At 39.8% G+C, this 26731-nt stretch overlaps 1 protein-coding gene across 17 annotated transcripts in view; it reads left to right on the top strand.

Moving 5' to 3' along the window:
- Positions 1–26731, top strand: part of PTPRF (protein tyrosine phosphatase receptor type F) — a 606212-nt gene that overhangs the window by 510255 nt on the left and 69226 nt on the right. For 9 of the 17 annotated variants that reach the window (XM_067467927.1, XM_060773314.2, XM_067467925.1 and 6 more), the window contains 6 exons: positions 1271–1576; positions 3839–4032; positions 17438–17464; positions 19392–19509; positions 24360–24938; positions 25525–25622. In XM_067467927.1, coding sequence (XP_067324028.1) covers positions 1271–1576; positions 3839–4032; positions 17438–17464; positions 19392–19509; positions 24360–24938; positions 25525–25622 — 1322 coding nt within the window. The remainder of the gene's footprint in view (positions 1–1270; positions 1577–3838; positions 4033–17437; positions 17465–19391; positions 19510–24359; positions 24939–25524; positions 25623–26731) is intronic. The other 8 variants (XM_060773317.2, XM_060773322.2, XM_060773321.2 and 5 more) reach the window with 3 other exon arrangements.

The raw sequence follows: 26731 nt of genomic DNA, 5'->3' as shown, positions 1-26731 counted from the left end.
ATTTTCTGGATCTTAAGGGCCGATGTGGGCTCTTCACATCACCAGGTCCACATCACCAGGTCACAACCACTGAAACTGACTAGGCACTGGACATCCCACTAGACTGCAAAATTGTGTTACTTTCTGAACAGGTATGAACCACTGCCTGCTCAAAGTACCCGATAAATTTATCATAGCAGTCTTAGACTAACAGACATTTGTAGACAAAAATGCACATAAACATTCTTTTTTACATGCACATATTTTCCTTCTTAGTGTTTTCTTCTGCTGCAAAGGTAAATAAGGTTAAAAGAATGCAGTCCCATGTGTCTTAAATGAGCACTGTTGAAGAAAACCCCAGTTAACTATGAATCCACAACCTTATCCTGCCTTCCAGTTTGTATTTTCTATATGAAGGTTATGTCTGGCTTTCCCTTCCTAATAATAAAAAAAGAAATACCTCCATCACTTAAGTGAGTTGGCCAGGCCCCTCATTTTGATAAATGTCCTTTCAGATCTTCCACAATTCTTTTGTGAGATTCCTAAAAGTGCTGTGTATTTTGCCATTTACTGCCTGTGTGTCAATTACTCCTTATAGCAAGAGATCCCTTTCTTCTTCTAGAATAAAATCTCAGACTTGCCTCCCCACATCCCCAACCATGTTGGTGGGCTAGAGGACTATCTTTATGAGTTCTCATCATCTTTTGATGGCATCAGCATCCTGATAAATCTTGTTCTACCTCTGTATAAATTCTCTTTGTTGCCTTAGGAGTCTCTGTTTCTTTTATGCAGTACTCAGTGGTGTCACAGGTGCTGAGCTGGCTATCAGGTGCAACAGATATATTCTCCAAAATGCTTACTAGTTGTTTGTGCCCCTACTGTTCTCTGAAGCCTTCCTCCAATAGGGCATCACTGAATTATTCAAGAAGCAAAGAACAGTATGTGTAGTAATGTCTTTGTTTCTGTCATTTTCATCTCTCTTGTCCCTTTTCGACACTATTTTCTTTACTTATCCTATTGCTAACCCATCTCTTTTGATCTTGTGCTTTCCAGTTCTCTCTTCTCTTGGGGACACTCTATGCTAAGCTAAATGCTACTATCGTTGTAGATCCTTTGAGTAAATTAAATCCTTCTCAGAAGCTTAATTCCATATCTTCCCAAATGGAAGATAAATAGATTAGGTCGGTGCCAAGTGTGGTTCTGTTGGCTGGATAAGATCTCTATGTAGATTGTGCTTTTCATCCAACCATTTCCCCTCATCTCCCCGCTTCCTTCATTTATTTATCCCTAGCCCCTTCTGCCCCACCCCAAGAGGTCGTATGTGTAAGCACCAGCTCCACTGCCATCCGGGTAAGTTGGGTACCGCCGCCGGCTCAGAGCCGCAATGGAGTCATCACACAGTATTCCATCGCATACCAGGCTGTGGAAGGAGAGGACAACACCAAGCATGTGGTTGAGGGCATTGGACATGAGCATTCCAGCTGGGAAATCAGCGACCTGGAGAAATATACCGAGTATAAAGTGTGGGTGAGGGCTCACACAGATGTGGGTCCTGGGCCAGAGAGCATCCCCGTCTGGGTTCGCACTGATGAAGATGGTAGGTTCCTTTCTCATGGCTGAAGGTAACAAGGGCTCTATTTTGGTTCTGTTCCTGATATAGCATGTGCAGTTCTGTTATGTTCTGTTATGTTTCTTCCTTCCTGCTCTCAGAACAGCTCACCTGGGATATTCCTCACACATAAACACACAACTTTAAAAAACATGTACTGCAGCTTTTTGTTTATGTGCTTTATAATTTATTTGGGCTCTTTAATACAATCAAAAAGAAAGAAGAGGTATCTTGCATGTGAGGCTCATAGGTATGAAATTATAATTCCCATTCCTGGTGAGAAGAACATCTGCTACTTCTGCATATCTGTTTTCCTTCTGTTTCATGTGGGCAAAATGCCTTTCTTATCAGGGACATTCTGAAGGAAAATATGCTATTAAATTAACTAGCCTGTCAATTATGTCATCTCATTTTAAGCCTCTTCTTCAAAATGTGCCAGTACTCCTGGTACAGAAGGTACTTTCTGGGCTATATCCTAGCCTCGGAGGCCAAAGAGAACATAGCACTTGAGGAGGGAATGGCTCTCAAAGTGATAGGCAGGCTACAGCATGGGAGCTAAAGCTGAAGAATGCACCATTGCAGTCCTTGGAAGTGGTGCATCACAATTTTCATTGACTACTTGCTGGGGTCGCTGGCACATCTGTATGTCCTGCTGCCTGAATTGTTTGCATCAGTTCTAATTTAGCAAAGCCTTAACCGGAGGGAATCTGCTAGCCCAGAAATGTCGCAGCAAGCTCTCTGCATTAGTTTGAAGGCCACACTATTGGTCTTCCCAGCTAAGCTCTCTGTCATGAATGGTTTTGGAACCTTTTGATGCACTGGTTATTTTTTCATAAATAGAATCATAAGAGAGGGGGATCATTTTTTGCAACTTGGAATATTATCCCTATATTTCTCTATAATGGGGATGACCTCTCTTGACTCAAGAGAACCCGTTCCCTAGGCAGCTCTTAGCGCAAGGCTCTGTCTGCTAATACTAGCTATAGGTAAGCCTCATCATAACACTATCATGACAGAAATGTCACAAGCATTGTCGCAGCCACATCTAAGGCTGGGGAGAAAGGAGGATGATAACTGGTTACCTCATTGCTGTCAACTCTGCTTTTGATTTATTCTTGGGAAAGAATGAAAAACCAGCCAATCAGCAAAGACACCCTACCTCCAAGAGTGTGCAACAAATGAGATTAAGGGCCACGAATCTTTTCTAATTACCCATTTGCCCTATCTCTTCCTCCGACTAATGTATGTATCTTTCCCCTCTGCACTCTTCTTCAAGCAATTATCCACAATTAAGAGTGAGATCTGTGGAAAATAACCAGTTGCCTGAGGCTGAGCAAATGCCTGCCTGCCTGCTGTGTGTCTGTGTAGAACAATCCTTGCAGGTTCCACCCAGTTTTCTGTCCCTAATTAACCTCACGCAGCAATGGCAACTCAGTCACAGTGTGCTGTTTGAGCACCATAGATATGTCCTGCAGTACCAGGTTGCTGCTCTGTGCTTTGAAGCTACTAGTGAATAGCTGAATAGAAAAGGTATTCTCTGTAGAGAACACATTGTTTTACCCGTGACATGTATAAGCCATGTCACAGTCAGTATAAGAACACAAAGTAATATGTGTGTAGCTTTTCCAAATGATCGTCAAGGTATAAACTGATTTGTCTGGATGTTTCTTCTTGCAAGGAAACTGAAAGTTTTCAGAAAGCTGTCATTAAAAAAAACACTACTGTAAAAAAAAAAAAACCATTGCAAACTGAATGCACAGCCAAGAAAGGGCAAAGGACCATCCAACCTTACAGCAATCAGAATATAAACTAATTCCCATTCTGGGAAAAAAGAAGGATATAAATCTAATCCATAGATTTTTTTTTTATATGACTGTATTGTAGTAATGGAGGTATTTAAAGTAAGTTTCTTACTTTGCATCTTTTTGTATGAGTTAAGTGTGGTGTGTAATAGCAAACCCTGTTGGAACACAAAACTTCCAGTAGAAGCATACAGCAGAGTCATTATGGGGGATCTAGGAAATGCCTAGAGAGGCTCCCTCTCTAACATCACTAGGTTCTTCAGTATGACTCTGTTGTCAACATCTGGTCAACATCTGGTAGAAGCGTATCATACAGGGTGAGGCAGCATAACTTTTTTTATCTTTCTACAAAAATTAGTTAGAGAATAAGAATTGAGATGAAGATTCAGTTTGTGACACAAGGTTCTGGATGCCTGTCCTTGACTTGGTTTCTCCACCTGCATTTCAGTGCCTGGTGCTCCCCCGCGGAAAGTGGAGGTTGAATCAGCAAACTCAACAGCCATCCGTGTCTCCTGGAAATCGCCCATCTCCAATAAGCAGCATGGCCAAATCCGAGGCTACCAAGTCACATATGTGAAGATGGAGAACAATGAGCCAGTTGGACCACATCTCATTAAAGATGTTGTGGTAGCAGAATCACAGGTACAGTCTGATGTGGATGAAGATATAGATGCATATAATTGCAGGCTCATACTGAGAATTGTCTTTCTCATTTTATTGAGCTAATTAAAAGTCTAAATTAGAGGTTCCTTTCAGAGGGTGCTGGAGTCCTGCTCCTATAAGCTTAAATCAGTGTAGTCACTGGCAGGGCTGTAGCCAGAAAAAAAAATCTGGCCTCCTTAATGAGAGCCCAACTTCAGCTATTGCTGCAAGTAATGACAGTGTGAATAAATTGTCAATATTTGCTTGAGATGGTGCTTGCAGTTCTGGAGGAAGTATTAATTTTTTGCGTCTCATAGACTTAGCATGTGGATTTGGTTAACTAGTTAAAATTCATGAGTAAATCAGGTTTTTTTTTAACCTGAAAAATTTCAGGAGGGGGTTGACACCCCCCCCCCCCCGGCTAGAAGCCTGGTCACTGGTTGGGGATGATGACAATTGTAGTCCAGCAACATTGGGAAGGAACAATTTTTTCAGCCGTCATTTGAACAAAGAAGTTGAAGAATCGTGAGCAAATAGAATACTACACAGAACACTTCGTAACTGGAGGCTACAAGTATATTCTTAGGTACCAACAAATTAATTACCAGCTTGTATTACTTGAAAGAGAAGGTTGCTGGAGGATTTTTCTGCTGAAAATATAGCAATTTGGATCATTGCTGTCACCCATTATCTTGAAGACCTTGGCTAAGACACATGTGCACTTGTAGCAATTGTTGCTGTTTCTGCCAAAACACACTAGAGATGGACTAAATGATCATTTACTGTTGCCTTCTAATAATCAAAGTTGTCATGCCCTAAGGAATTTATGATATTCAGAAGGTGTTGACAAGATTGTGTATTTTGCCACAGGGTGGGTGATTTGCCAAATTAGAGGGCTTGAAAAGCACTTTCTATGGGAGAAGCCAGTATGGAAGGGGCTGGGCTGGAGTGAACTGATCAGCTGAGGTCAGAGCCTGTCCTTATGTTATCCAGAATATCAGGGAGAAACATTTCATAATATCTTACTGGGAGTCATTGGTATTCTTAACTTACCATGATTTTCTCTGTACCTGTAACTGTCACAGAAGCGAAGAGGAAAGCAACAGGCCAGGAATTACTTCCAGGCTGTCTGTTGCAATTTTTCCATTTGCTAAGACAGAACACATCTTTGCAAGAAGACTTATGCTCAAAAGACGTGCAGTTCCTAGGGCTTCTATAGTTGCAGTGTAGGGGTGATCAGTGGTGAAAGAGAGCGCTTGAATGGCACCCAATAGGATTACTGGAGAGCTGCATCGATTAATTGATCTACTTCTTGAATGCAGCACTTGAATTATTTATCTCTTTCTCAGCAGGGAGCAAAGCACAGCAAAAAAATAACCCCCCCCCCCTTCATACTTTAGAAAATAAAGTCTAATCGTAAGAAAAATGTGAGACAAAGACCTACTAGGCTAGAATTATACTGCCTGAATTACATCATTATAGTTGCTATGAACTTGATGGTGATAAAACGTTTTCTCACTTCCAGTGTTGCTTCTACATTCCCTGCCAATAATCAAAAACTTACGTTACTTTTTTTTTAAAAGCACTGCAGCTCTCAAAATCATTCATCCAGCATGACCAGTTCTGGGAGCTGTAATCCAAAAAGAAATATTTTGAAACTCTGCTATAACTGCAGTTCTAAATACTTTTACAATGGACATTTTGATCCTGAAATGTTGTGTGGGAAGTATAGGTCCAGCTATCATTTAAAGCCATTTGATCATATTATGTTTCTGAGGTTAGCAAGTTTGTCTGGTTCCTTCTTCCACACTGCCAGCCACTTCAGCTTTGGTAACTTCAATGTTTTGTTGAAGTAGACTACTTAAAATAAGGTGCATTTTTGTTCATGATCCTCACACTACAACTTCCATTCCTTTTAGGTTAGAAATAGGAACCCCCAGTGGTGCAGTGAGTTGAACCCTTGTGCCGACAGGTCGGAAGTTCTAATCTGGGGACAGTGCAGATGAGCTCCCACTGTCAGCTCCTTCTCCTCATGCGGGGACATGAGAGAAACCTCCCACAAGGATGGTAAAAACATTAAAACATCTGGGCATCCCCAGGCAACATCTTTGCAGACAGCCAATTCTCTCACACCAGTTTCTCAAGTCGCTCCTGACACGACAAAAATAAAATAAAATACAAAGGTTAGAAATGCAATATCCAAACTTGTGGGCCCTGTGTCTGTATGGGGCATTAGATTATGAGCTGCATTCACACAGACAAATTCATAAGCATAACCTGTATAAATCTCCCTTCTCTGCCCGTTGAGACTACGGTTTTCCGACGAATATTGCAAGCAGGAAAACATCACCCTTGGCTACATGAACAGGGTATCTTGTTCAAGACTATTGCTTCCCACTATTAGTGCTATTAGTGACAGGGAAACAGGAACCTTAGGTGCATGAAGATCACAGCTAAAGTTCAGGATATTAAAGCCTCTTCCACCCCAACTGGTCTCAATCAGCACTGCTGTGTTAGTACTGCTAGTGGCAACACCAGAACAGTGATAATTTTCTCTGGTACCCAGTTGATGGCTGACTGGCTAGGAAGCTGGAGGAAGCAAGTGAGGCTTTTTAAGCTGTTCAGAGAACAGCTACAGGCCACAAGCAAAGAGTGAATGCCCATCTGTGAATTAGACTGGTACAAGTATTTAATTCAATTTACCCTATTTATACCCAGATCTTTCTCTACCCTGAAGGGGACTTTGAGGCAGCTTACATATAGGCAATTATTCAATGCCTTAAAACACATACAATTCCAGTAACGTTAAAATTAAAATTTAATTTAATTTAATACATATTAATCATTTAAATCATTAAAAAACATTACATTCAGTATAAGTTCCCTAACATTGACTGATGGTCCATCTACAACTTTCTCCCTTATTGCCTAAAGGACTGTTTGTTGTCTATTGCCTGGTCTTATTGCAACTGTTCTTTGAGCCAATAAAACAGAATCGTTTGACCTTTTGCAATACGTTTTTCCACTTCACTGGTGTATATTGCTGTTTGTTTTCTTTGTCTTTCTGTTCTACTTCTCTTCATCATTACAGTACCCATTGCTCCAGAATATTACGTTGCCGCCCGAGTCCTTTCGTGGAGATGGGGCAGGATATAAATAAAGATTTTGATTATTATTATTATTATTATTATTATTATTATTATTATTTGAAACACAACAAGATGAGTCCACAGCAGATAAGATCACTCTGATGGCTGTTGTATTGGATCACATGTCGGACACTTCCCAAGTGTCTAGGACTGTGTGATGTTTCGGCGATAATGCATGCAGATCCCAGTGAGGTGGCCTTTTGCAGCTGGCAGAGGGTAATCTTGCCAATTGTGTTTAAGTGCAGGCCAAGGTCTTTAGGCACTGCACCCAGTGTGCCGATCACCACTGGAACCACCTTTACTGGCTTGTGCCAGAGTCTTTAGAGTTCGATCTTTAAATCCTCATATCGTGTCAGCTTTTCCAGTTGTTCTCTTCAATCCTGCTGTCACCTGGGATTGCAACATCGACAATCCATACTTTGTCTTTTAACATGATCGTGAGGTCAGGAGTATTGTGCTCCAAAACTCTGTCAGTCTGAATTCGGAAATCCCAGACGAGTTTGACATATTCATTTTCTGTAACTTTTTCCGGCTTGTGATCCCACCAGTTCTATGTTGCAATCAGATATACCATCTGATTGCAACATAGAACTGGTGGGATCACAAGCCGGAAAAAGTTACAGAAAATGAATATGTCAAACTCGTCTGGGATTTCCGAATGGCACAGGTTCCAATGAATCATCTGAACAACGGTGTTATGCCTCTGCTTGTAATCTGTCTTTGCAATATTCTTGCAGCAGCTGAGGATATCATCTATTGTTTCATCTGCTTCCTTGCAGAGTATACACTTGGAATCTGTCATCGACTTTTCAGTTCTGGCTTTGATGGCATTGGTTCAAATGGCTTGTTCTTGGGCTGCCAGAATCAGGCCCTCCGTCTCCTTTTTCAGAGTTCAATTTGTGAGCCATTATTATTATTATTAGGAACAGTATGGCCATGATCTAGACAAAATTGTGCTCCAATCAGTTTCACTATGGTTAATGATATATGTAAATCTCTCCCACTTAAACCCATGGCTCTGATTAATTTTTCTCAAATTAGACTTGTGAGCCACAGCCTTGTTTTTTGTTTGTCAGTTTGGCTCTCAATTTTTTCCCAGGAACTGTCAATGGAGAATTATTATTATTATTACTATTATTATTATTATCATTGTTATCATCATCATCATCATCATCATCATTATTATGCGGGCAAGAAGGACCATCTTACCATACATATAACGTCATGTTTCCTGAGTTTAGAAGAGTACAACAAAGAACAAATGATAGCCATGTATAAATATGTGAGAGGAAGCCACAGGGAGGAGGGAGCAAGCTTGTTTTCTGCTTCCCTGGAGACTAGGACGCAGAACAATGGCTTCAAACTACAAGAGAGGAGATTCCATCTGAACATGAGGAAGAACTTCCTGACTGTGAGAGCCGTTCAGCAGTGGAACTCTCTGCCCCGGAGTGTGGTGGAGGCTCCTTCTTTGGAGGCTTTTAAACAGAGGCTGGATGGCCATCTGTCAGGGGTGATTTGAATGCAATATTCCTGCTTCTTGGCAGGGGGTTGGACTGGATGGCCCATGAGGTCTCTTCCAACTCTTTGATTCTATGATTCTATGAATTAAAAACTGTATCCTGTAACCCTCCTATTGCTTCTAGCTAGCGATAGATCACTTTAAACTAAAGTACATTTTCCCTTTGTACCCTTGCCTCTAGCTGACTAATGGACAGCAAGATGGTGTCTACCCATGTTCATATAAGGGCATGCAAACATAATGTTGTCCAAGGGATTGCTTGGCTGTATTACCTTAAAAGGAATCAGAAAAAGGAACTGATGACCTACGCTGGGGCTTCCAACTCCAAATATTCTATCCTTTGTATTAACTGCTAGCAGAGGGCAGGGAGATTAGTGTCTGTCTGTTCCTTGAGTATAGTAATCATTCATGCGGTGACTTTAAGGTTCCTAAAGAAATACCATAGAAACCCAAAGGTATTGATCTACATAGGCTACACATCCTGTTGAGATGGTGTTCATGTTTCTTAATGTCTTGGTCTTTTCTAATCAGCATGGTCTCCTGTGTTCAGCATCACGGGGACATTTTTTACTGGGCTGTAATGTTTAGTGGGCTAAATTTGAGTAGCAGGATGCATGGCCAGCTTCCAGAAAGTTAAACAATACGCACATTTTAATCTTGAAATGCCTTATGAAGAACATACAGTTATCCACAAAGTTGATATTCGCTGGCACATGATAATGAGTTCACCTTTCACACCAAGGGTGCTTAATTAGCTGACCCCATAAAACACATCTTTTCTTTTTATATTTATTTGCTTCCCAAATCCTTGTTCAGTGCCAACAATTTCAAGAAGTCATTTTGTGACCTCTCCAGTGTTGCTCAGTCCCATAAACTTTAGGAATAGGTTGCCAGGGATTTCAAACCTAACATTTAGGAGACGGACCTAAGTGCCTTACTCTGTGCCACTATAGCAAATTAAGAATGAGGAAGCTACTGACTTTCCTTCTGCTGTGTAGCAGCAGTATTACTGCAGATGGATACATGGCAATTAACAACCCAGTAGGCTTTACATAATAATAAGGTATCAATAGTGCTCCACCTTGTCCTATACATTTTCCAACTATTGCCTGATTTCTCAGTCTGACTAATGCATTATTCAGGTGCAGACCAACTTGACTATTCTTGCTCCCCTGCTTGCCTCCAAACTACACGTCCAGACATTGTTTCCCTCTGATTTACTTCCTAGTTCTGTTCTTCAGTCATTTCCTATTTGATCATCCAGTTCCCGTTTCTCTCCTGATATACTTTGCAGAATTCATGCCTTAGGCAAGGTCAGTTCAGTTCATCCTAGGGTTATATCTGGACTTTGTCCACCACATATTGTTAGAAGAGTTGTCTAGGAAAATATTTTCTTACTGTTTAAGCTTCCTCAAACTGTCAGCCATAGCCTTTTATCCTTATTGAAATGATTATATGCAGATAGGCATAGAAATAGTTTACAGGCGCAGATCATACAAATAAACTTGCTCAGTTTATTCTGAATTGACCTAAATCCAGGTACTCGAGTATAAGCCAAGTTTTTCAGCCCTTTTTTAAAGCTGAAAAGTCTCCCTCAACTTACACTCGAGTCAAAATTATTTATTATTTTACTTGGTTATTATTATTTTTTTATCACATTTACTATTTTACTCTATTTACTATTATTATTATATTTACATTATTTTACTCTATTATTTTTATTACATTTATTATTTTACTCTATTTATTGTTGTTATTATTACATTTATTATTTTATTATATTTTTTATTACGTGTATTATTTTACTCTATTATTACTGTTATTAATGCTTTTCCGTTATTTTACTCTATTATTATTTTTATTACATTTATTATTTTACTCTCTTTATTATTGGAAGGCCATGTAAGCACATTTACATTGAAGAAGGTCATCGTTTAATCAGAGTTGGATAATCTTCTCTTAAATTACAGTTTTATGTCAATATTTAACATTTAACCTACTAATGCCTCAATGTAATTTTACAGGTATCTGTTTTTATTTTGCATTTTACCAGTAGCTTCTGCATTTCCCACCCTTGACTTGCACTCGAGTCAGTATGTTTTCCCAGGTTTTTTGTGGTAAACTTACATAACTCGGCTTATATTCGGATAAGCTTATACTCGAGTATATATGGTACTAATTTCCATAAGACCAATAGAATCAGTGGGATTTTTATTGGTGACTTTACTTTGGTTGGTACTAGCAAATAGATTTAGGCAGTAGATCTCATCTTTCAGATCACATGTTAAACTTACACATGTGAATTTTCTGGAAACAACAGTCAATTAAGGGAATCACTATGGACAAATATTCCTAATTGATTATCTTATGGTTTAGAAAGAAGTTTATATGTCTTGTATTTAGTTAATAATATTTTGAGTAAACCAGAATTCCTGAGTTGAGAGAAGCTTCTTCCCAAACAGTCCTGATAAATCCTTTCAGTATCAAGTTCAGTTTAGCAAAAACGAGCAGTAATTTTGTTTTTCCTTCAGAGTATCCATGTCAAGTGATAACTAAATTTTTATATCTAATATAATATGAATACTTGGCAAATACAAAATGAAAAATTAATGCGCAACTGGTTTTTAATTAAATGCCCTTGTTTATATTCAGCTTGTGATCTGCAAAATAATCAATTGTTATTAGATCCTGGTTTATTAACTGTTATGCGGCTTGTGTGAGCTGACAAATCGCAAAATCTGGAATGGAACTTCGAAACCCGAGTGTCCAAACCTTCTTTTTATTGAAAAAGGAATTTCTAGCCATCATCAGTTTTGAAAAAGCACAGAAGTCCAAGGAGAATATCTACAAAAAGCCAGAAGCAAGCTTCATTCAGCTTCTAGTGCACATAATTTAAGTTTTAAATCCATATATACTTCCTAGCCTGTGGTGCTTTTGACTCACAATGAATGTAAACTGCAATCTCTCATAGACCAAATTCTACAATCATAAAAAAATCATACATGTACCAGTAAACCGAATTTGCATATTCTGAATTTGAATTCCTGTGACATTCAATTGGGATACTTTTAAGTGTAGAGCATGGAGCTCCCAGCGGCGCAATGGATTAAACCCTTGTGCCAGCAGGACTGCTGACCGAAAGGTCCAAGGAGCAGGGTGAGCTCCCTTCTGTCAGTTCCAGCTTCCCATGCAGGGACATGAGAGAAACCTCTCAGGATGGTGAAACATCCAACCGTCCCCTGGGCAACATCCTTGCAGATGACCAATTATCTCACACCAGAAGCGACTTGCGTTTCTCAAGTCACTCCTGACACACACAAAAAAAGTATAGAGCATATTTGGCCATACACCCAACCTTTATCCAACTCTGTCCTTGGGAGATGGGACCTGTTCAACTAGGTAAGATAGCAGTATAGGAAACTTTCTGATTTTAAAATAATTGATGATCTATATCAGAATCCTTAGCAATTTTAGGTAAGGAAAGATGTCATTCCACATTACAAAGTTATAGCACTATAATTTCCCTTCTAACTGTCATCCTGTGGAATCCTGGTATTTCCAGTTTAGGGATATCTTGAATTCTCTGCCAGAGAGCTCTATTTCCTCACCAAGCTACAAACACCAGGATAACATACCAGAAGATGTTGTCATGGCAGTTAAAGTAGGATCATAGAGCTATAATTATAGTCATGTGAAAGTGGCCATGGTCAGAAATGCTACTTGGGAACTAGTCTTTGTCACCCCTATGAATAGGAAGGGATCCCACATTTCAATTTATCCTCTTGCAAGATTTTGTAACCACTGAATGTGGTTTCATTAGTGGGATGCACATGAAAAATTGCAGCCTGGTGGCTATAGTGAAGAATGATTGTGTTTTCATCAGGCATATATGGGCTTTGAGCCACAACCATTTGGATATGGGGGGGGGGGGACTGTCAGAGTGAAGACCGTCCCACTAAACCATCTCACAGTGCTCCCACCCAAATTGCAAACACGCTCAGAGAGACAGTGGCTACAGAGAGCTAGGATGAGACCTAAAATAAAATGTTACAAAGTCATAGCAGCCAACATAAATATCAGCCGCCGGCACAAGTTCTATCTACGTTGGTTCTGCTGCTCCAAAGCAGAGCAGCAACTGAATCTTTTTTATTAAGGCCAGTGGCTTCCTGAAATCCATTCATCTTGCTCAACCACACTAAATACTTAAGAAGCAATTGGGCTGGCTTAGCAGAGGAATGTTTTTTTTTTTATCTGCAGGTGACTGTTTCATAAATTTAAACACTCAACTGCATCAGATTTCAGAATGATCCAAGTACAGTAGAGGTTTTTCTGATCTGAGAAGAGGCTTTATTATTACATTTACATTATTTTACTCTATTATTATTTTTATTGCTTTTATTATTTTATTCTATTTACTATTGTTATTATTACCTTTATTATTCTATTCTATTTATTATTGTTACATTTATTATTTTACTCTATTATTATTTTATTACTTTTATTATTTTACTCTATTTACTATTGTTATTATTACCTTTATTATTTTATTCTATTTATTATTATTATTATTACATTTATTATGTTACTCTATTATTATTTTTATTACATTGATTATTCTCCACCAAAGAGTTTTGGTGCCTCAGCAAACTTCAGTTCCCAGGATTCCATAGCACTGAGCTATGGCATTTGAAGTGGTGTCAAACTACATTACTGTCACAGTGTAGATGTCCCCTAAATCTCAGGCTTGGGCTATGAATTTCCTTCATAACAATTTAAGGGGAATATCGAAGATGTTCAGAAATCCACCACAGAGTCCCAGTGGGTAGATAAACAGTACTGGTGAAGAAATGGCATCAGTCCTCATGCTTTATGTAGCCCCATTTTCAAATGGGAGAGAATGCATCAGAGTTGATGGAGGCTGGTTACATAAAATCTGTCCTGAGAGCACCACTACTCTGGTGCAAAATATTAGTCAGAAACATTATTATGAAATCATGGCTTACATCCCAACTAAGGGGCACAGCTAAAAATACTGCCTTAACTAGTAAAGATTACTCAGATAATATGTGCAAAGTAGTTTGAGCACTTGAAAATGTATCACATAAATATTTATGACTTTATTAATATCATACTCTACCACCTTATCCATTAATGAGAATCTCAAAACCAATGGTAAGTGGCACAATTCTGCGTCCCTGGCATATTAGTCACTATCTAAAGGATTGAGAAAAAAGTAGTCAAGACCATAGTGAGACATTAGACTAAGACAAGAAAATCAACAAGATGTACCACCCAGTTCTTGAGCAAAGGGCCATGTTTATATGCTCTCATAACTCTGAATGCTGGTGTTATAGGATGTGAGGTTACCCTGGCCTCCCTTTTAAATTGCTCTTGACATAGTTTATAAGGACAATTCCAGTTAGTTGTTTCAGATGGGTAATAGAATGAAATGTTTGGTGGAATTGTTTTGTCCCTCTGTCTGTGAAACACATATCACAAAACGGGATACATCTGAGTTGATTGTCGACATCAGGTAGGAGGAAGAACAGCAGTCTGTGCCATAGATAATAAGTTGAAACACAGGGCAAATGGATGTAGACACCCTATATATCTTTCAGTCTCATGGGTTCTGCTATCATCGTGGCTTGCATAGAAATGCAGATAGCAGTTTTAAATTAAATTAGGTAGCCAGAATGGTGGGAATTTGGGTTTTTTTGTTTGTTTGTTTTGCATTCCTTCTGAGATGTTTCAGGCAGAGACAGTCTGGGCATGGAGCAAAATAGGACTTCTATTGATGTCTCTGAATTGCAGCTGCAGTCCCACTTCTCTTACCATTGCCTTCCCTGAGAACTAGAGATGCCATTGTGTAGAGTGTAATGGATAGCCTCATATCGAGCTAAGCAAAATATGCCTCTCCAGATACCATTGAATTGCAGCTCTTCGCATTCCTCAGTCCTGACTTAAGCCTGAGGGGAGTTGTGGTCTAACAAAACACCCGACAGGGCTGTGCTTAGTCTGCCCCATCCTATAATACAATGCCCCACCCCCACCCTCAGAATTGAGGAGAAATAGTTATATTGACATGGGCACACTTCCGTGCACAAATCTTCATGAGTAAAGCAACTCCTCATGCTGAATTTGCTGACCAAAAGTTCGCAGGTTCAAATCCGGGGAGCAGCATGAGCTCTCGCTGTTAGCCCCAGCTTCTGCCAACCTAACAGTTCGAAAACATGCAAATGTGAGTAGATTAATAGATACCGCTCCAGTGGGAAGGTAACGGTGGTCCATGCAGTCATGCTGGCCACATGACCTTGGAGGTGCTTACGGGCAACGCTGGCTCAGCTTAGAAATGGAGATGAGCATCCCCAGAGTCAGACACGACTGGACAATGTCAGAGGAAAACCTTTACCTTAACCTACATATATTTACTGCAATTTGAGCATGTCAGTATAAGTCTTATTCTAGGAGAAGTTTTGTGATGCCACAATTAAAGCAACCACAATCAGGTGTAGAGCAATTTCATACAAAATTGTCGCCACATGGGACGGGGTCCTGTGCTATTTAATTTCATAGCAGCTACCAGCATGTAAGCATAACTTTAAAAATGTTTTCTGCCCCAATCTCTATTTTCTAAAGTAAAGCTAGATGCTATAACTTTTATTTCTTGGACAAATCAAACGAACAAGGATCACATTGCTGTGCATGAATCTGTTTTTGTTAAGAACGTCAAAGTCCTTTTCAGGCTGAGTGTCTTGACCCCTGAAATCTAAATAACCCTTCCTTTCTGTTTTCTGTACTTTGCCACCATATTTCAAGTCTGTCTTCTAAGTCATAGGAACAAAAATGGTTTTTGTAGAACAAAACAAAAAAGAATGAAAGCTTGAGATGTTGAGAAGTTCCTAGTGCCTCATTCTTCATGACGTCTGTACTGATCTAATGCCCACAGCTGGGGTTTAAAATGAAATGCATGCCCTAATTCCCCTTTGGTTTATTAAATCCCTATGCTCTTTTCTCCTTTTCCCATAGTTATGGGTTGGAATTTGTTGTTAGTTTTGTAATTTTAGAAAGAAATATGTACTAAATCTACTGTGGTGCACATTTTAAATAATAACTATTGTTAGGAATTAAGATGGATAGCAAGAAGTATGTTTTGCTCAGATGGGCATAGCAGAAGGAATCAATGACTTACAAAGCAGGGCTGTGCCCAAGGGATGTTCCAGAATGCAGAATCTTAATACTATCATTCAGAAGGCATTGCACAACTATTTCAGTTTTACTGGTTCCTTTTTGAAATTTAAAAAAGACAGATTGGAGAAACACAGGATAATTAAATGTTGAAGACAGTGGCAATGTGTTCTTTTTAATAGTCCTACATATAATAGACCCAATATTGTGAATCAATATTTATAGAAGCCCAATCGCTTCAATAGAATTACTCTAGTTGGGACTACCAATAGGATGCAGGCCAATATCATTTGGACAAACACACACTGTAAATCACAGGAATGACACAAGATGATTGCATGATAAATGTCTTCTCAAAGTATCCAAATACGAGGTGTTCAGAAGCCAGCTTAATGCCATATGTGGGAAAAACGTGCTCTCTTGTCAGTTTGGTTTCTTTCCCCCCTAACACACACACAAATGTAGTCTACATTAGTCTTTCCTACTGGCAGATAGTCCTCTATCCTTGGTGCTCATGTGATTTTGAGAGCTTGGCCCCGAGTTTTGCTCGTTGGAAAACCATCTGTATCATTGGCAGATCTTTATTTACTACTGAGCAAGTAACACCAAAACAAGAGTCAGATAGTTCAGCTACATGGGTCCATTAGTTTACTGGGGTGGGATGGATGTGACTACTGTTCTCCTTCTGTTAGAATGTCGGCATGTTTCTTTGGAAAGCTAAGAGATGAGTAAATGTTGAGTGCCAGAAATCTGCTTGCTTTATAGCATTATTTTAGGTGAATGCACTCTTAGCAGAAATTTCAGAAACTCAGCGAATGCGACAGACGTGGAAATTTATTACCATGATGAGCAAGCTGTTTCTCTGGCTGGTTCCCAAGGAAGTTTATCTTGCCATAATTGAAGCTCTTACATGTATTAACCAGAGAATTCATTCTGGGAATTCTGCTTGGGAATTCAACTGGGAGGGTGGACAGTATTATCATCCTGAAATTTACGCTAGCCATTTCGCCTTCTTCATTTTGTGCCCAGCTACAGAATATAACGATCCTAAGTTTTCTTTCTACTAAGATCATATTGGTTTTCTTAAGCAGAAGTGTGAATTATTATGCTCAAATAAGAATTTTCTGGTTAGTGTTCATCCATGTATTGCCAACAACAGCAATATGCCCTTTCTGAAGCTGGCCTCCAAAACCAGCCTAAGGAATTCATTAAGTATAACCAATACCCTGAACAACCTGATAGATGTTCACTCCAGTATCTGTTTTATTCAGAGATAACTACAATTACGGCAATGGTACTTTACTGCTATGTTTGCATAACTTTATAGCCTTTGATGCTCCGCAGAGTTTTGGGGAAATCGTAGAAGAAAGAAAGTTTGGTAACTAGGTGTGGTATCTTGTGTGACTTTTCTCGAGCTGCTTACAGAAGAAAGCAGTACATACACTTGGATCGAGCTAGAGACAAATCTTGTGTGTGCATGATAATCCAAGCTTTGTTGTCGTCATTCCCTTATTCTGTCTCCATTTTCTCTCCTCCTTCCTGTCCCCATCAGCTGAGGTTTAAGGACTCTGCTGACCACGTAAGTACCATTTGTGAGTGTGTTCGCTTGGATCAGAAGGGTCTGAGAATCATCTTTTGAAATCTATGTGCATAGTGCTGTCAAAACATTCCTGTCAATCCTCAGATCGTTCTGGGAGTTGCTCTGTGGAGCTTCCACCAGCCGCAAATCCTGAGCAAATTGGCATTTAGATTGCTGCTAAATGCAGAAAAGCAATTGACATTTTCCATAATCTTTATTTCCAGCTTGTTGCGATGCAATTTCAGGCAGATGTGGAGAGATCAGTCTGCTCTCTACAGCCGTTGGCCCAGCTTGTTACATGGCAAACTCAGATCTATAATCTTTAAACCTCATTGATCCCAGTCATGAAAAATACCCTGCTCTCTCATCTGTGACCTTTAGTTGAAACAGAGGCTGAAATAATACAACAATCACATTTAAACAGTTAGATTCAATTTGAAGCAATTTTGAAATATAAATTTGGAAAAACAAGCTTGACAATTACCTTTAGAGAGAGAAAGATTCAATTATATACCTTGTTGTGGCTTCCAGTCCTTAACAGACAGATGGACTTTGTTAAAAGGGATTTGCAGCGACAGCCCTATGTCTGTTATATCATCTCCCCTTTTCCCAGGTTTTCTTTCTTTCCTTCCTTCCTTGCTTCATTCCACTGGCATGCTCTTTTCCTATCTGTGAATCTCTCTTGTGTGGACTGTGGTGATGAGTACCTCTTTTACAGGTGTTTGGAACCTAGTGAGTTGTATGTTTGGGTATCTTGCTTCATATCAATTCATTGTCATTGATTGATTTTACTCACTCTCTCAAACTCTGGGGGGGAAATAGGTCTAATTTATACTCTGATTTTGGTATCATTTTCATTTGTTTTTGATCACCTGGTTTGTTAATTTGGGATTGCAAATGAAAACAATGAAAATATGTTCAGAGTTCTATGACAACTGAGGAAAGCTCCAGCAACTCAAGGAAGAAAACATTGTCAGTCATTGCACCAATTTCTTCACAGTTCTGGCTTATATCCTAGTTTGACTTCTGTAAATGGTAATCATTTGTACTATTCTGACAATTAAATGTTGACATTTTTATCCTTCCTAGTCATGATCACACCGTTACGGAGAAAAGACTAGCACATGCTGTCCATTATTTTTTGCTTTCTGTGGAGTATTCTGCTTGAACTCTGTTGCTCTTACAGAATATTGGCTGATGTCTAGATGGTTTGTTATTTTACCTCCAAGAAATAAGACTGTATTGAATACTTTGGCCAATAACAGTGTTATGACAAGTTTCAAACGGACAGTAGTGTTAGCCTGTTTCAGGAACATCTTACAATACTTTAAGATTAACATGTTTTAGCATGGGTTTTTGTGGACAAAAGGTCATGCTAAAATGCATAACTAAAACATGCTAAAATGCATTAATAAATCAGTTGCTATTATTGCAAGAGGTTCCCCTTGTCAGTCTTTCCAGATTGATTTTTGCCCATCCCACTGTCATCTGCTAGCAATACTAAAATGAGCTCCAGATTGAGTTGACACAATTTCACATCCTCCCAGCCTGAGATAGTGAAATTGTGTTTGTATTTGACCTGTTGGTTTTAATAATCATTTCATTAGATGTTGATCCCACCTCCTATATATTTTTTTAAAATCCCATTAGTACTCACAACAATTAAAATGCAATATGCAGTGCAGCCGGATGGCACCCAATACAATGAAAATAAGGCAGAAACCTTACCTGGGCTGAGCCTTACATAATGAAGACAAACCAAACAAAAGGAATGTATTAAAACAGAAATCAAATTAACTTCTTGAATATTTTGAAACTACATAAATAAATCATAAATATCTGAAAGACTGAAGTATTTGGATACTCCATCTTTCTTTATGTTTATAAATACATTAAAACCTAAAAAGGTATGTAATTTTTTCCACAGGAAACTGTCATAGGAGGCCTTTTACCTGAAACAACCTATTCTGTCAGCATTGCCGCCTATACTACGAAAGGGGATGGGGCCCGCAGCAAGGCCAAGATGATTACCACCACTGGAGCAGGTGAGCCATTTCTGCTCTATTTGGTGGACAAGTCTGTTTTGACATTTTGAGCCCTGGAATGGTTAACACAACTGTGCAGTTATTGACTCTGCAGAAATGTTGATTTTCAGAGGGGTCAGGAAATCTACAACCTTTACCTTGTTTCATAGCTTGCGGACATGTCTCCATGCAATGGAGAAAGCAAGAAGGCTACTCTGTAGAAGAGCAGAGCAGAAATTCACACTTTTTCAAAAGCCACAAATAAGAGTTTTATGGCATGGAGATAATCTCCCGTGTCATCTACGAGCATTCTGTGTCTACTTGCTGCCCTCAAGATTCCTCTCTAGACTAAACAATTAAAAGGAGTGCAAGCACTAGAAACTGTACTTAAGAGTTTCATACAATTATTATGCTGCTATTTTTTGGGATATATATTTGCCAGGAACTGGTAAAAATACTTTTTAAAACCAGCAACTCGTGAACATTTCTGCCTTACATAAAAGGAGTGGGCAACATACCAGTTACAGGCTACATTTAGCCTACTGGCCCTTTTTGTAGTCTACATCTCCTACCCACTTCAAGTTCTTGCTGCTGCTACTGCCACAAAATTTGGCCAAAATATGGCAAAAGACTGACTATTTATAGCTGCCATTATACCAAATTACATCCGCAGCAAAGATCCCTTTAAACAGGTACTTCTGCTTTGAAATGTACCTTGTTAGAAGCCAAATAGTGCTCCTGGGAGCATGTTTTAAGGCAGGCATGGGCAAACTTTGACCCTCCAGGTGTTTTGGACTTCAACTCCCACAATTCCTAACAGCTGGTAGGGCCTGTTAGGAAACACCTGGAGAGCTGAAGTTTGCCCATGCCTCTTTTAAGGCATGTATGTATGTGGATCTCTGTAAACGTGTATAGATACTTCACTACCTCTGAGGATGCTTGCCATAGATGCAGGCGAAACGTCAGGAGAGAATGCTTCTGGAACATGGCCATATAGCCCGAAAAAACCTACAACAACCCAGTGTATAGATACCACTTAACTTATGGTAATAAATGCCATGAATAAAATTTGGGTTCCGTAATCGTCTTTGTTTGTCAGATCATATCTCCAGTCAATTTCATTGGATTGCTCCAAATTCTAATATGAATGTGGGAAAGAAAAATATCTCTATTCATTTACAATCCATACAATTGTGATAAATATGTGGGGTTTTTTTTCCCTACATGGTGAGGTTCTGCATGTATAAAACTTGTCATTTATAAATGGTTTCATAACAGCTTCTTGATGCTGCATACATCCTATATAAGAACTGTTGTGGATGTAAAATTGTGAGTGTGTGTGTTTTGGAATATCAAAATATTGCAATCCTGGCTGTAGACGTCTGTGCCCTGAACAGAAACATCATTTTTTTGCTTCTTCTGCTTCGTGCTTGTTTAAGCAAGCAGTACCAGGCAAAAGGAGAAAATGGCATCAGGGTAGCACATTGTTCAGTATAAGGAGAAGAGCACTGCCTGTTTTAATCAGGATTTGAAGCTGAAGCTTTCTCTTATTCCATGGTGCTAATGGGATAATTGAGAGATTTTGTGGGAGGGCTTTCTATAGTGTCCCCTTTTGCTTTGGAATATTGCCTGGATTTTCACAGTATGTTAGCAAAGTATCATCCTGCTGGCTCTAGACAGTGTGCAGGCTTGGACTGTGTGTGTCTGCATATAAACCTGGGAAACCAAATGTCTTTGGATGAAACAGGCCAGCTCCCCTGCCCTTAATTTGCCAAATTCCACTTTGGTAGGTTCAGAGTCTCCATTCCCAATAGATAAGGTATAGTGACTCCAGAAATTTCAATATCTTAGGGCACTTCCACACAGACCTATATCCCAGAATACCAAAGCAGAAAATCCCACATTATCCAAGTGTGGACTCAGATAACCCAGTTCAGAGCAGATATTGTGTGGTTTTTGCCTTGATATTCTGGGATATAGGGCTGTGTGGAAGGGCCCCGAGTAAAGACCTAGACTAAGCATTGGGAGGGGATTAATTTGGGGAATTCCAAGGGGTTGTTCTCAACTGGAATTTGCTAGCATCGTTTGATCCTTTTTCATATTTTGTAGCTGAGTCATGAATGAATTTTACATTAGTCTCTATGGACTAATCTTTCTGAAGGAGTGCTAGTGGTGGTAACTTTCCACTGATACCTGTACTGCACATAACAAAAAAAAACCACTTCAAGGCTGCTACTCTCGTTAGCATCTCCTTTTCATTGTCTTCACTCTTTATTGCCTCTACCTCTTCTGTTCATCCTGACATTAAAATTTCCACCTAAATAATGAAAAATGCTAAATATTTCAAAACTATATATAAAACTCACACAACAACTTCATTACAAATTAGCCAAATGAACTCAATTCATACCTAAAATAATAGTTTACTATTGGGAATTGACTCTTAGTGCAACATTCAGATCAGACTAATGGTAATCTTGGCACTTGGCTGACAAGGAATAGTTTTGCCATTGATGGATTTGCATGCCAATCTTAGGTGATTTCGGGGAAGGATGTGTGTCTGTTGTGGGTGGAACTGGGATATGAAACTATCCATTTTATACAGCAGGTGTTATGTTTTGAAGGGAGCAGCCATTAATTTGTGCTACACATAGACAATTTGGAATCCTTTTTCTGCTCAGCCATCACATCAGCATTCCTAGCAGGAGCCAGTTCATCAGCTCAAACACAGCACATTTTGATTGCAAACAGCATGCCATGCTCTCTCAACAGCTCACCCAGGTGGTGAAATTATTACGATTGCTATGAAAATTGCCTGCATCAAGGTAGCAGAGATCCCAGATATAAGCTTGGGCATATCCTTATCACTTTCTGCTAGCACCCAGATTTCTTTCGCTTATGGCAGTGTCTTTTACCTTCTTCCTCATTGGGTCCAAATTTGCTCTTCTGCAAACACTAGAGTTGATGTAGTATTTGGGCAAATGAATAAAAATTTCTGAGACAGCTCAAAGAAGGTTTTGAAGGCAATATCCAATAAGATATTGATTTTAGTTATCATGTTAGGAAGTGCTATCCCTAGTTTAATTAACAGGTTATTTGTAGCTGCTAAAAAGAGAGAATGAGTTTTGTGGTTCCTTTAGGACTAATTTATTTTATCCCATGTTTTATGGTCTCCAGTCCATTTCTTCAGATGCTTGGGGTGAAGCCTCAGTTGACAAGACATGTGTGCAAACACAGGACAGGGAAGGAATGGGAAATGTAACAGAAATGAAAAATATACAGTAGAGTCTCGCTTATCTGACATAAACAGGCCGGCAGAATGTCAGATAAACAAAAATGTTGGATAATATGGAGTCTTCTTCTGTTACCCATCCGACGTGGTGCTAGACACCTAGAATACTAACAACAAGGACTCAAGGGGTTAAGGCAAGACAACGCCTCAGGACTAGAACAACCCAGCAGGAAGTGCCCAGATGCTGAAGACAAACATGGAAATCACAGAGGAAAGGGGGAAGGATTCTTCTTCCGGTCCTCCCTCTTTCCCCCCTTTTCTCCCTCCTCCTCCTCCTTGTCTTGCCTTTTTCACATATTGGGAATGGGGAGAGAGTTGGGGAGTGCTCCTTTGATTGAAGGGGAAATGCTGGAGGATGGAGGGTGAAAGAGAGATATGCACATCAAGCCAACCCTGAGACCGCCTTCCACCTGGAAACCAATGCTCTCACTGTGGGAGAAGATGCAGGTCAAGAATAGGCCTCCACAGCCACCTACGGATCCACATGAATACTGATCATGGAAGACTATCCTACTTGTCCAATGAGGGATCGCCTAAGTAAGTAAAGTAAGTAAGCTGGAGGAAAAGGGAGGCGTTGGATAAGACGGAATGTCAGATAAGCAAGACTCTACTGTATTGGTATAGTAGGCTGACACTTTCAGAGTAGCTAAAAGAAAGAAGGCATTTGTAGATATGTTTGTGTGCTGAGGCTCCATTCCATACATCTGAAAAAGTGGACTTACATTGAAACAAATTGGTCTGTCTTAATGGTGCTACAAAATGCCTTTCTTTTTATATTGAGACAGACGAATACAGCTGTCTTTCTGAAAACAGCTACTAATATTGTTTCAATAATCTTCCCTAGAATTTGGTTCATTTTTAATTTCGACATGTCAGCTGTTGACATGCTGCATTAACAGTCTCTGTGAATTCCGTAATTTTGCTATCACAAAAGTTTTTACAAATTGTAGCATTTCACAGAATTCAAATGCAAGATGTCAACTCACTCATCACTAACTAGAACTGTGGGGGTTGTTTTCTGACCGTTTCCAATCCTAGGGCTGCCACCATAAAAAAATTAAAATTGCATGACCATATGGGCCAAGTTGTGTGACCAAAATTAAATTAATTAAGCGTGTTTTATTTAATTGAGCCATAACAACTGTCCATCATAAAATTTACATTTTTGTTCATTTATTTTGTTTTAATTATGAAATGTAAAAGCCTATAAAGGTAAAGGTTAAACTAAGGTATGCAGTGCCTTCCTGGACTGAACCACTTCAAACTGTAGGCAATGACTTGCATTTTTTGAATGTTACTCATATCAGAAATACTCCTCCTGTTCTATCCTAGTGTATAATGGAAAAGCCTTTTAGCTTAGCCTTCTGTTGCATGTACCACCTTTGTGTATGTAATAATGTTTTCAGTGTGACTTAACGTTCAAGAATGGAATTGTTCATCTGTGGTCTGATGTGTTGCAGTCCAGGAATGATCATACCATTTGTAATTAAGCTGTAAACTTGCTTGGGTGAGAGACGCCAAATAGTCAGTTTGCTGTCCTACCCTCCCACAGCATGTCACCCCTGTTTTTGTCCCACAGTCCCAGGCAAACCTTCCATGATGATCAGCACCACATCTATGAATACAGCCCTAATCAATTGGCACCCACCCAAAGAGATGATTGGGGAGCTCCTGGGCTACAGGCTACAGTACAAACGTGCTGATGAGGAGACGATGACAGTAATTCAATTGGGGAAGAATGACGATCACCACACTGTGACCGGCCTTTACAAGGGTGCCACCTACATCTTCAAGTTGTCTGCCAAGAATAGGGCTGGTCCTGGGGAGGAGTTTGAGAAGGAAATCACTACTGCAGAGGAGGTGCCAAGTGGCTTCCCCCAGAACCTGCGTGTGGTGGGCCTTACCACTTCTACCACTAAAGTGACCTGGAATCCACCACTCCTGTCTGAGAGGAATGGGAAAATTACCAACTATACGGTTGTATACAGAGACATTAACAGCCAACAGAACCTGACTAATGTTACTAAGGAAACGAGCATCACTCTTGCCAACCTCAAACCTGACACAACTTATGACATCAAAGTTAGAGCCCATACTAGCAAGGGAGCTGGGCCCCTCAGCCCCAGCATTCAGTCTAGGACGATGCCAATGGAACAAGGTAGGCACCTCCTGCTGTATTCAGATACTAACACCCGCTTCCTATCCAATAGGTCAGAGATGGCCTGGACAAAGGCCAGAGATTACCTGATCAGTCTGATTTACCTGGGCTAATAATCAAGGATGGGGTGGATTGTCATGAGCATGAAGGTTGTAGAACTGCTTTAATAATAATAATAATAATAATAATAATAATAATAATAATAATATCAAACACACATCCCACTTTTTCTTTGCACATAAGAACTGTGGCACAATTGCATTGGTATGCTTCAAAATAGCTTTTTTGAAAAACCAGGACCTAATAACATCTGTCTTTTGATCATGAAGAAGAAACAAAGGGGAGAATGAAAGGTGACAACTCAGGATTAACCTCCCATCTGTGTGTTTAGAAAAGTACACAGTATTTGCACTGGGAGACTGATTGAAAAAACCCAGGTGATCTTCTAAAATGTGAAAGAGCTTTATTGTTACTAACACTAACCTCTGTTGCTTATTAGGAAGGTGGAAGGGCAGGGATTGGGATTGGTGTGTAACCCACTGTTGCCTCAACAGGATGTACTCAAAAGGATTCTTTCTAATTGCAGTGTTTGCAAAGAACTTCCGTGTCAGTGCTGTGATGAAAACATCAGTGCTGCTGAGCTGGGAGGTGCCAGAGACTTACAACTCTGTAGTACCTTTCAAGGTAAGTGAATATCAGCCATGGAAGACTGTCTGATCTAAGCATAATATTATTAATACTCTTCTGGACAGATCCAAATCTGGCTGTGCCTTGATAAAAGTTAACAGGAAAGGATGAAAGGAGCTCTCCCACAGGGATTCTTAAGGCAGGTGGTTTACTGCCATTTGCCTAGTATTTGTCTGAACATGCTGTATAAGCAAACAATCCCAGTGTTTGGTGTCAGGATACAAGCACAACATGCACTCCCTTCTCCAGACTGCTTAAGAATCCAAGCTGCACTTTTTCCCTTAGACCTCTTCTGCTTTGGCTCACTGAAGGTGCCGCTAATGAGCCATCAGGGAAGTCTTGTAAGGGTAAAAACCTTTGCATTCCTAAGCAAAAAAATCTTGATTCTCTTGTTGATCTTGAGGGATCCCTTTAAATTTTGACCTCAATGATTAAGAACCGTCTGTCTCTGCCCAAATTATAGTTAGTACCAGAATGCTCCATAATCGACAAGAGGACCAAGAGTTCTATTCTTCAAATGTAAACTCCTGTAAGGAGCCCTTAACTGAGTGGGAGCTACATTTTCTAAAGTATCAAGTGATTAGGGAGATTTTTTCTAAAATATAGCCATACTAGCCATCTCCTGCCACACGTTGCTTTGGCCCAGTCTGGTGATCTGGAAAATAAAGTAATGAGAAAGTGCTGTTGTCAGTGTTGATGAAGAGATTGTCTGGTTTGCCTACTCTGGAACATGCAACATATTATTGTCCTTCTTTAGGGGTCCCTTTCCAATCTATGATACTATATTTGTCATATAGATGTGTGTGTGCGCGTGTGCAAATCATATATATCTATATCTATGGCTGAATGGCTCTTTGTCAGGAGGACTTTGATTATGTTTTGTTGCCCTGGTGAAGGGCAGCATATCTCAACCTGGGGGTTAGGACCCCGGGGGGGGGGGCGCAAGGGGGGGGGGTCAGAAGAGTCACTGAAGACCACCAGAAGACACAGTATTTTCTGTTGGTCATGGGGGTTCAGTGTGGGAAGTTTGGCCCAATTCTGTCATTGGTGGGGTTCAGAATGTTCTTTGATGAATCCCAGTAACTACAACTCCCAAATGTCAAAGT

Source organism: Anolis sagrei, chromosome 4 (assembly GCF_037176765.1).
Source record: "Anolis sagrei isolate rAnoSag1 chromosome 4, rAnoSag1.mat, whole genome shotgun sequence".
Classification (NCBI taxonomy): domain Eukaryota; kingdom Metazoa; phylum Chordata; class Lepidosauria; order Squamata; family Dactyloidae; genus Anolis; species Anolis sagrei.
This window is presented reverse-complemented; position numbering and strand designations above follow the sequence as displayed.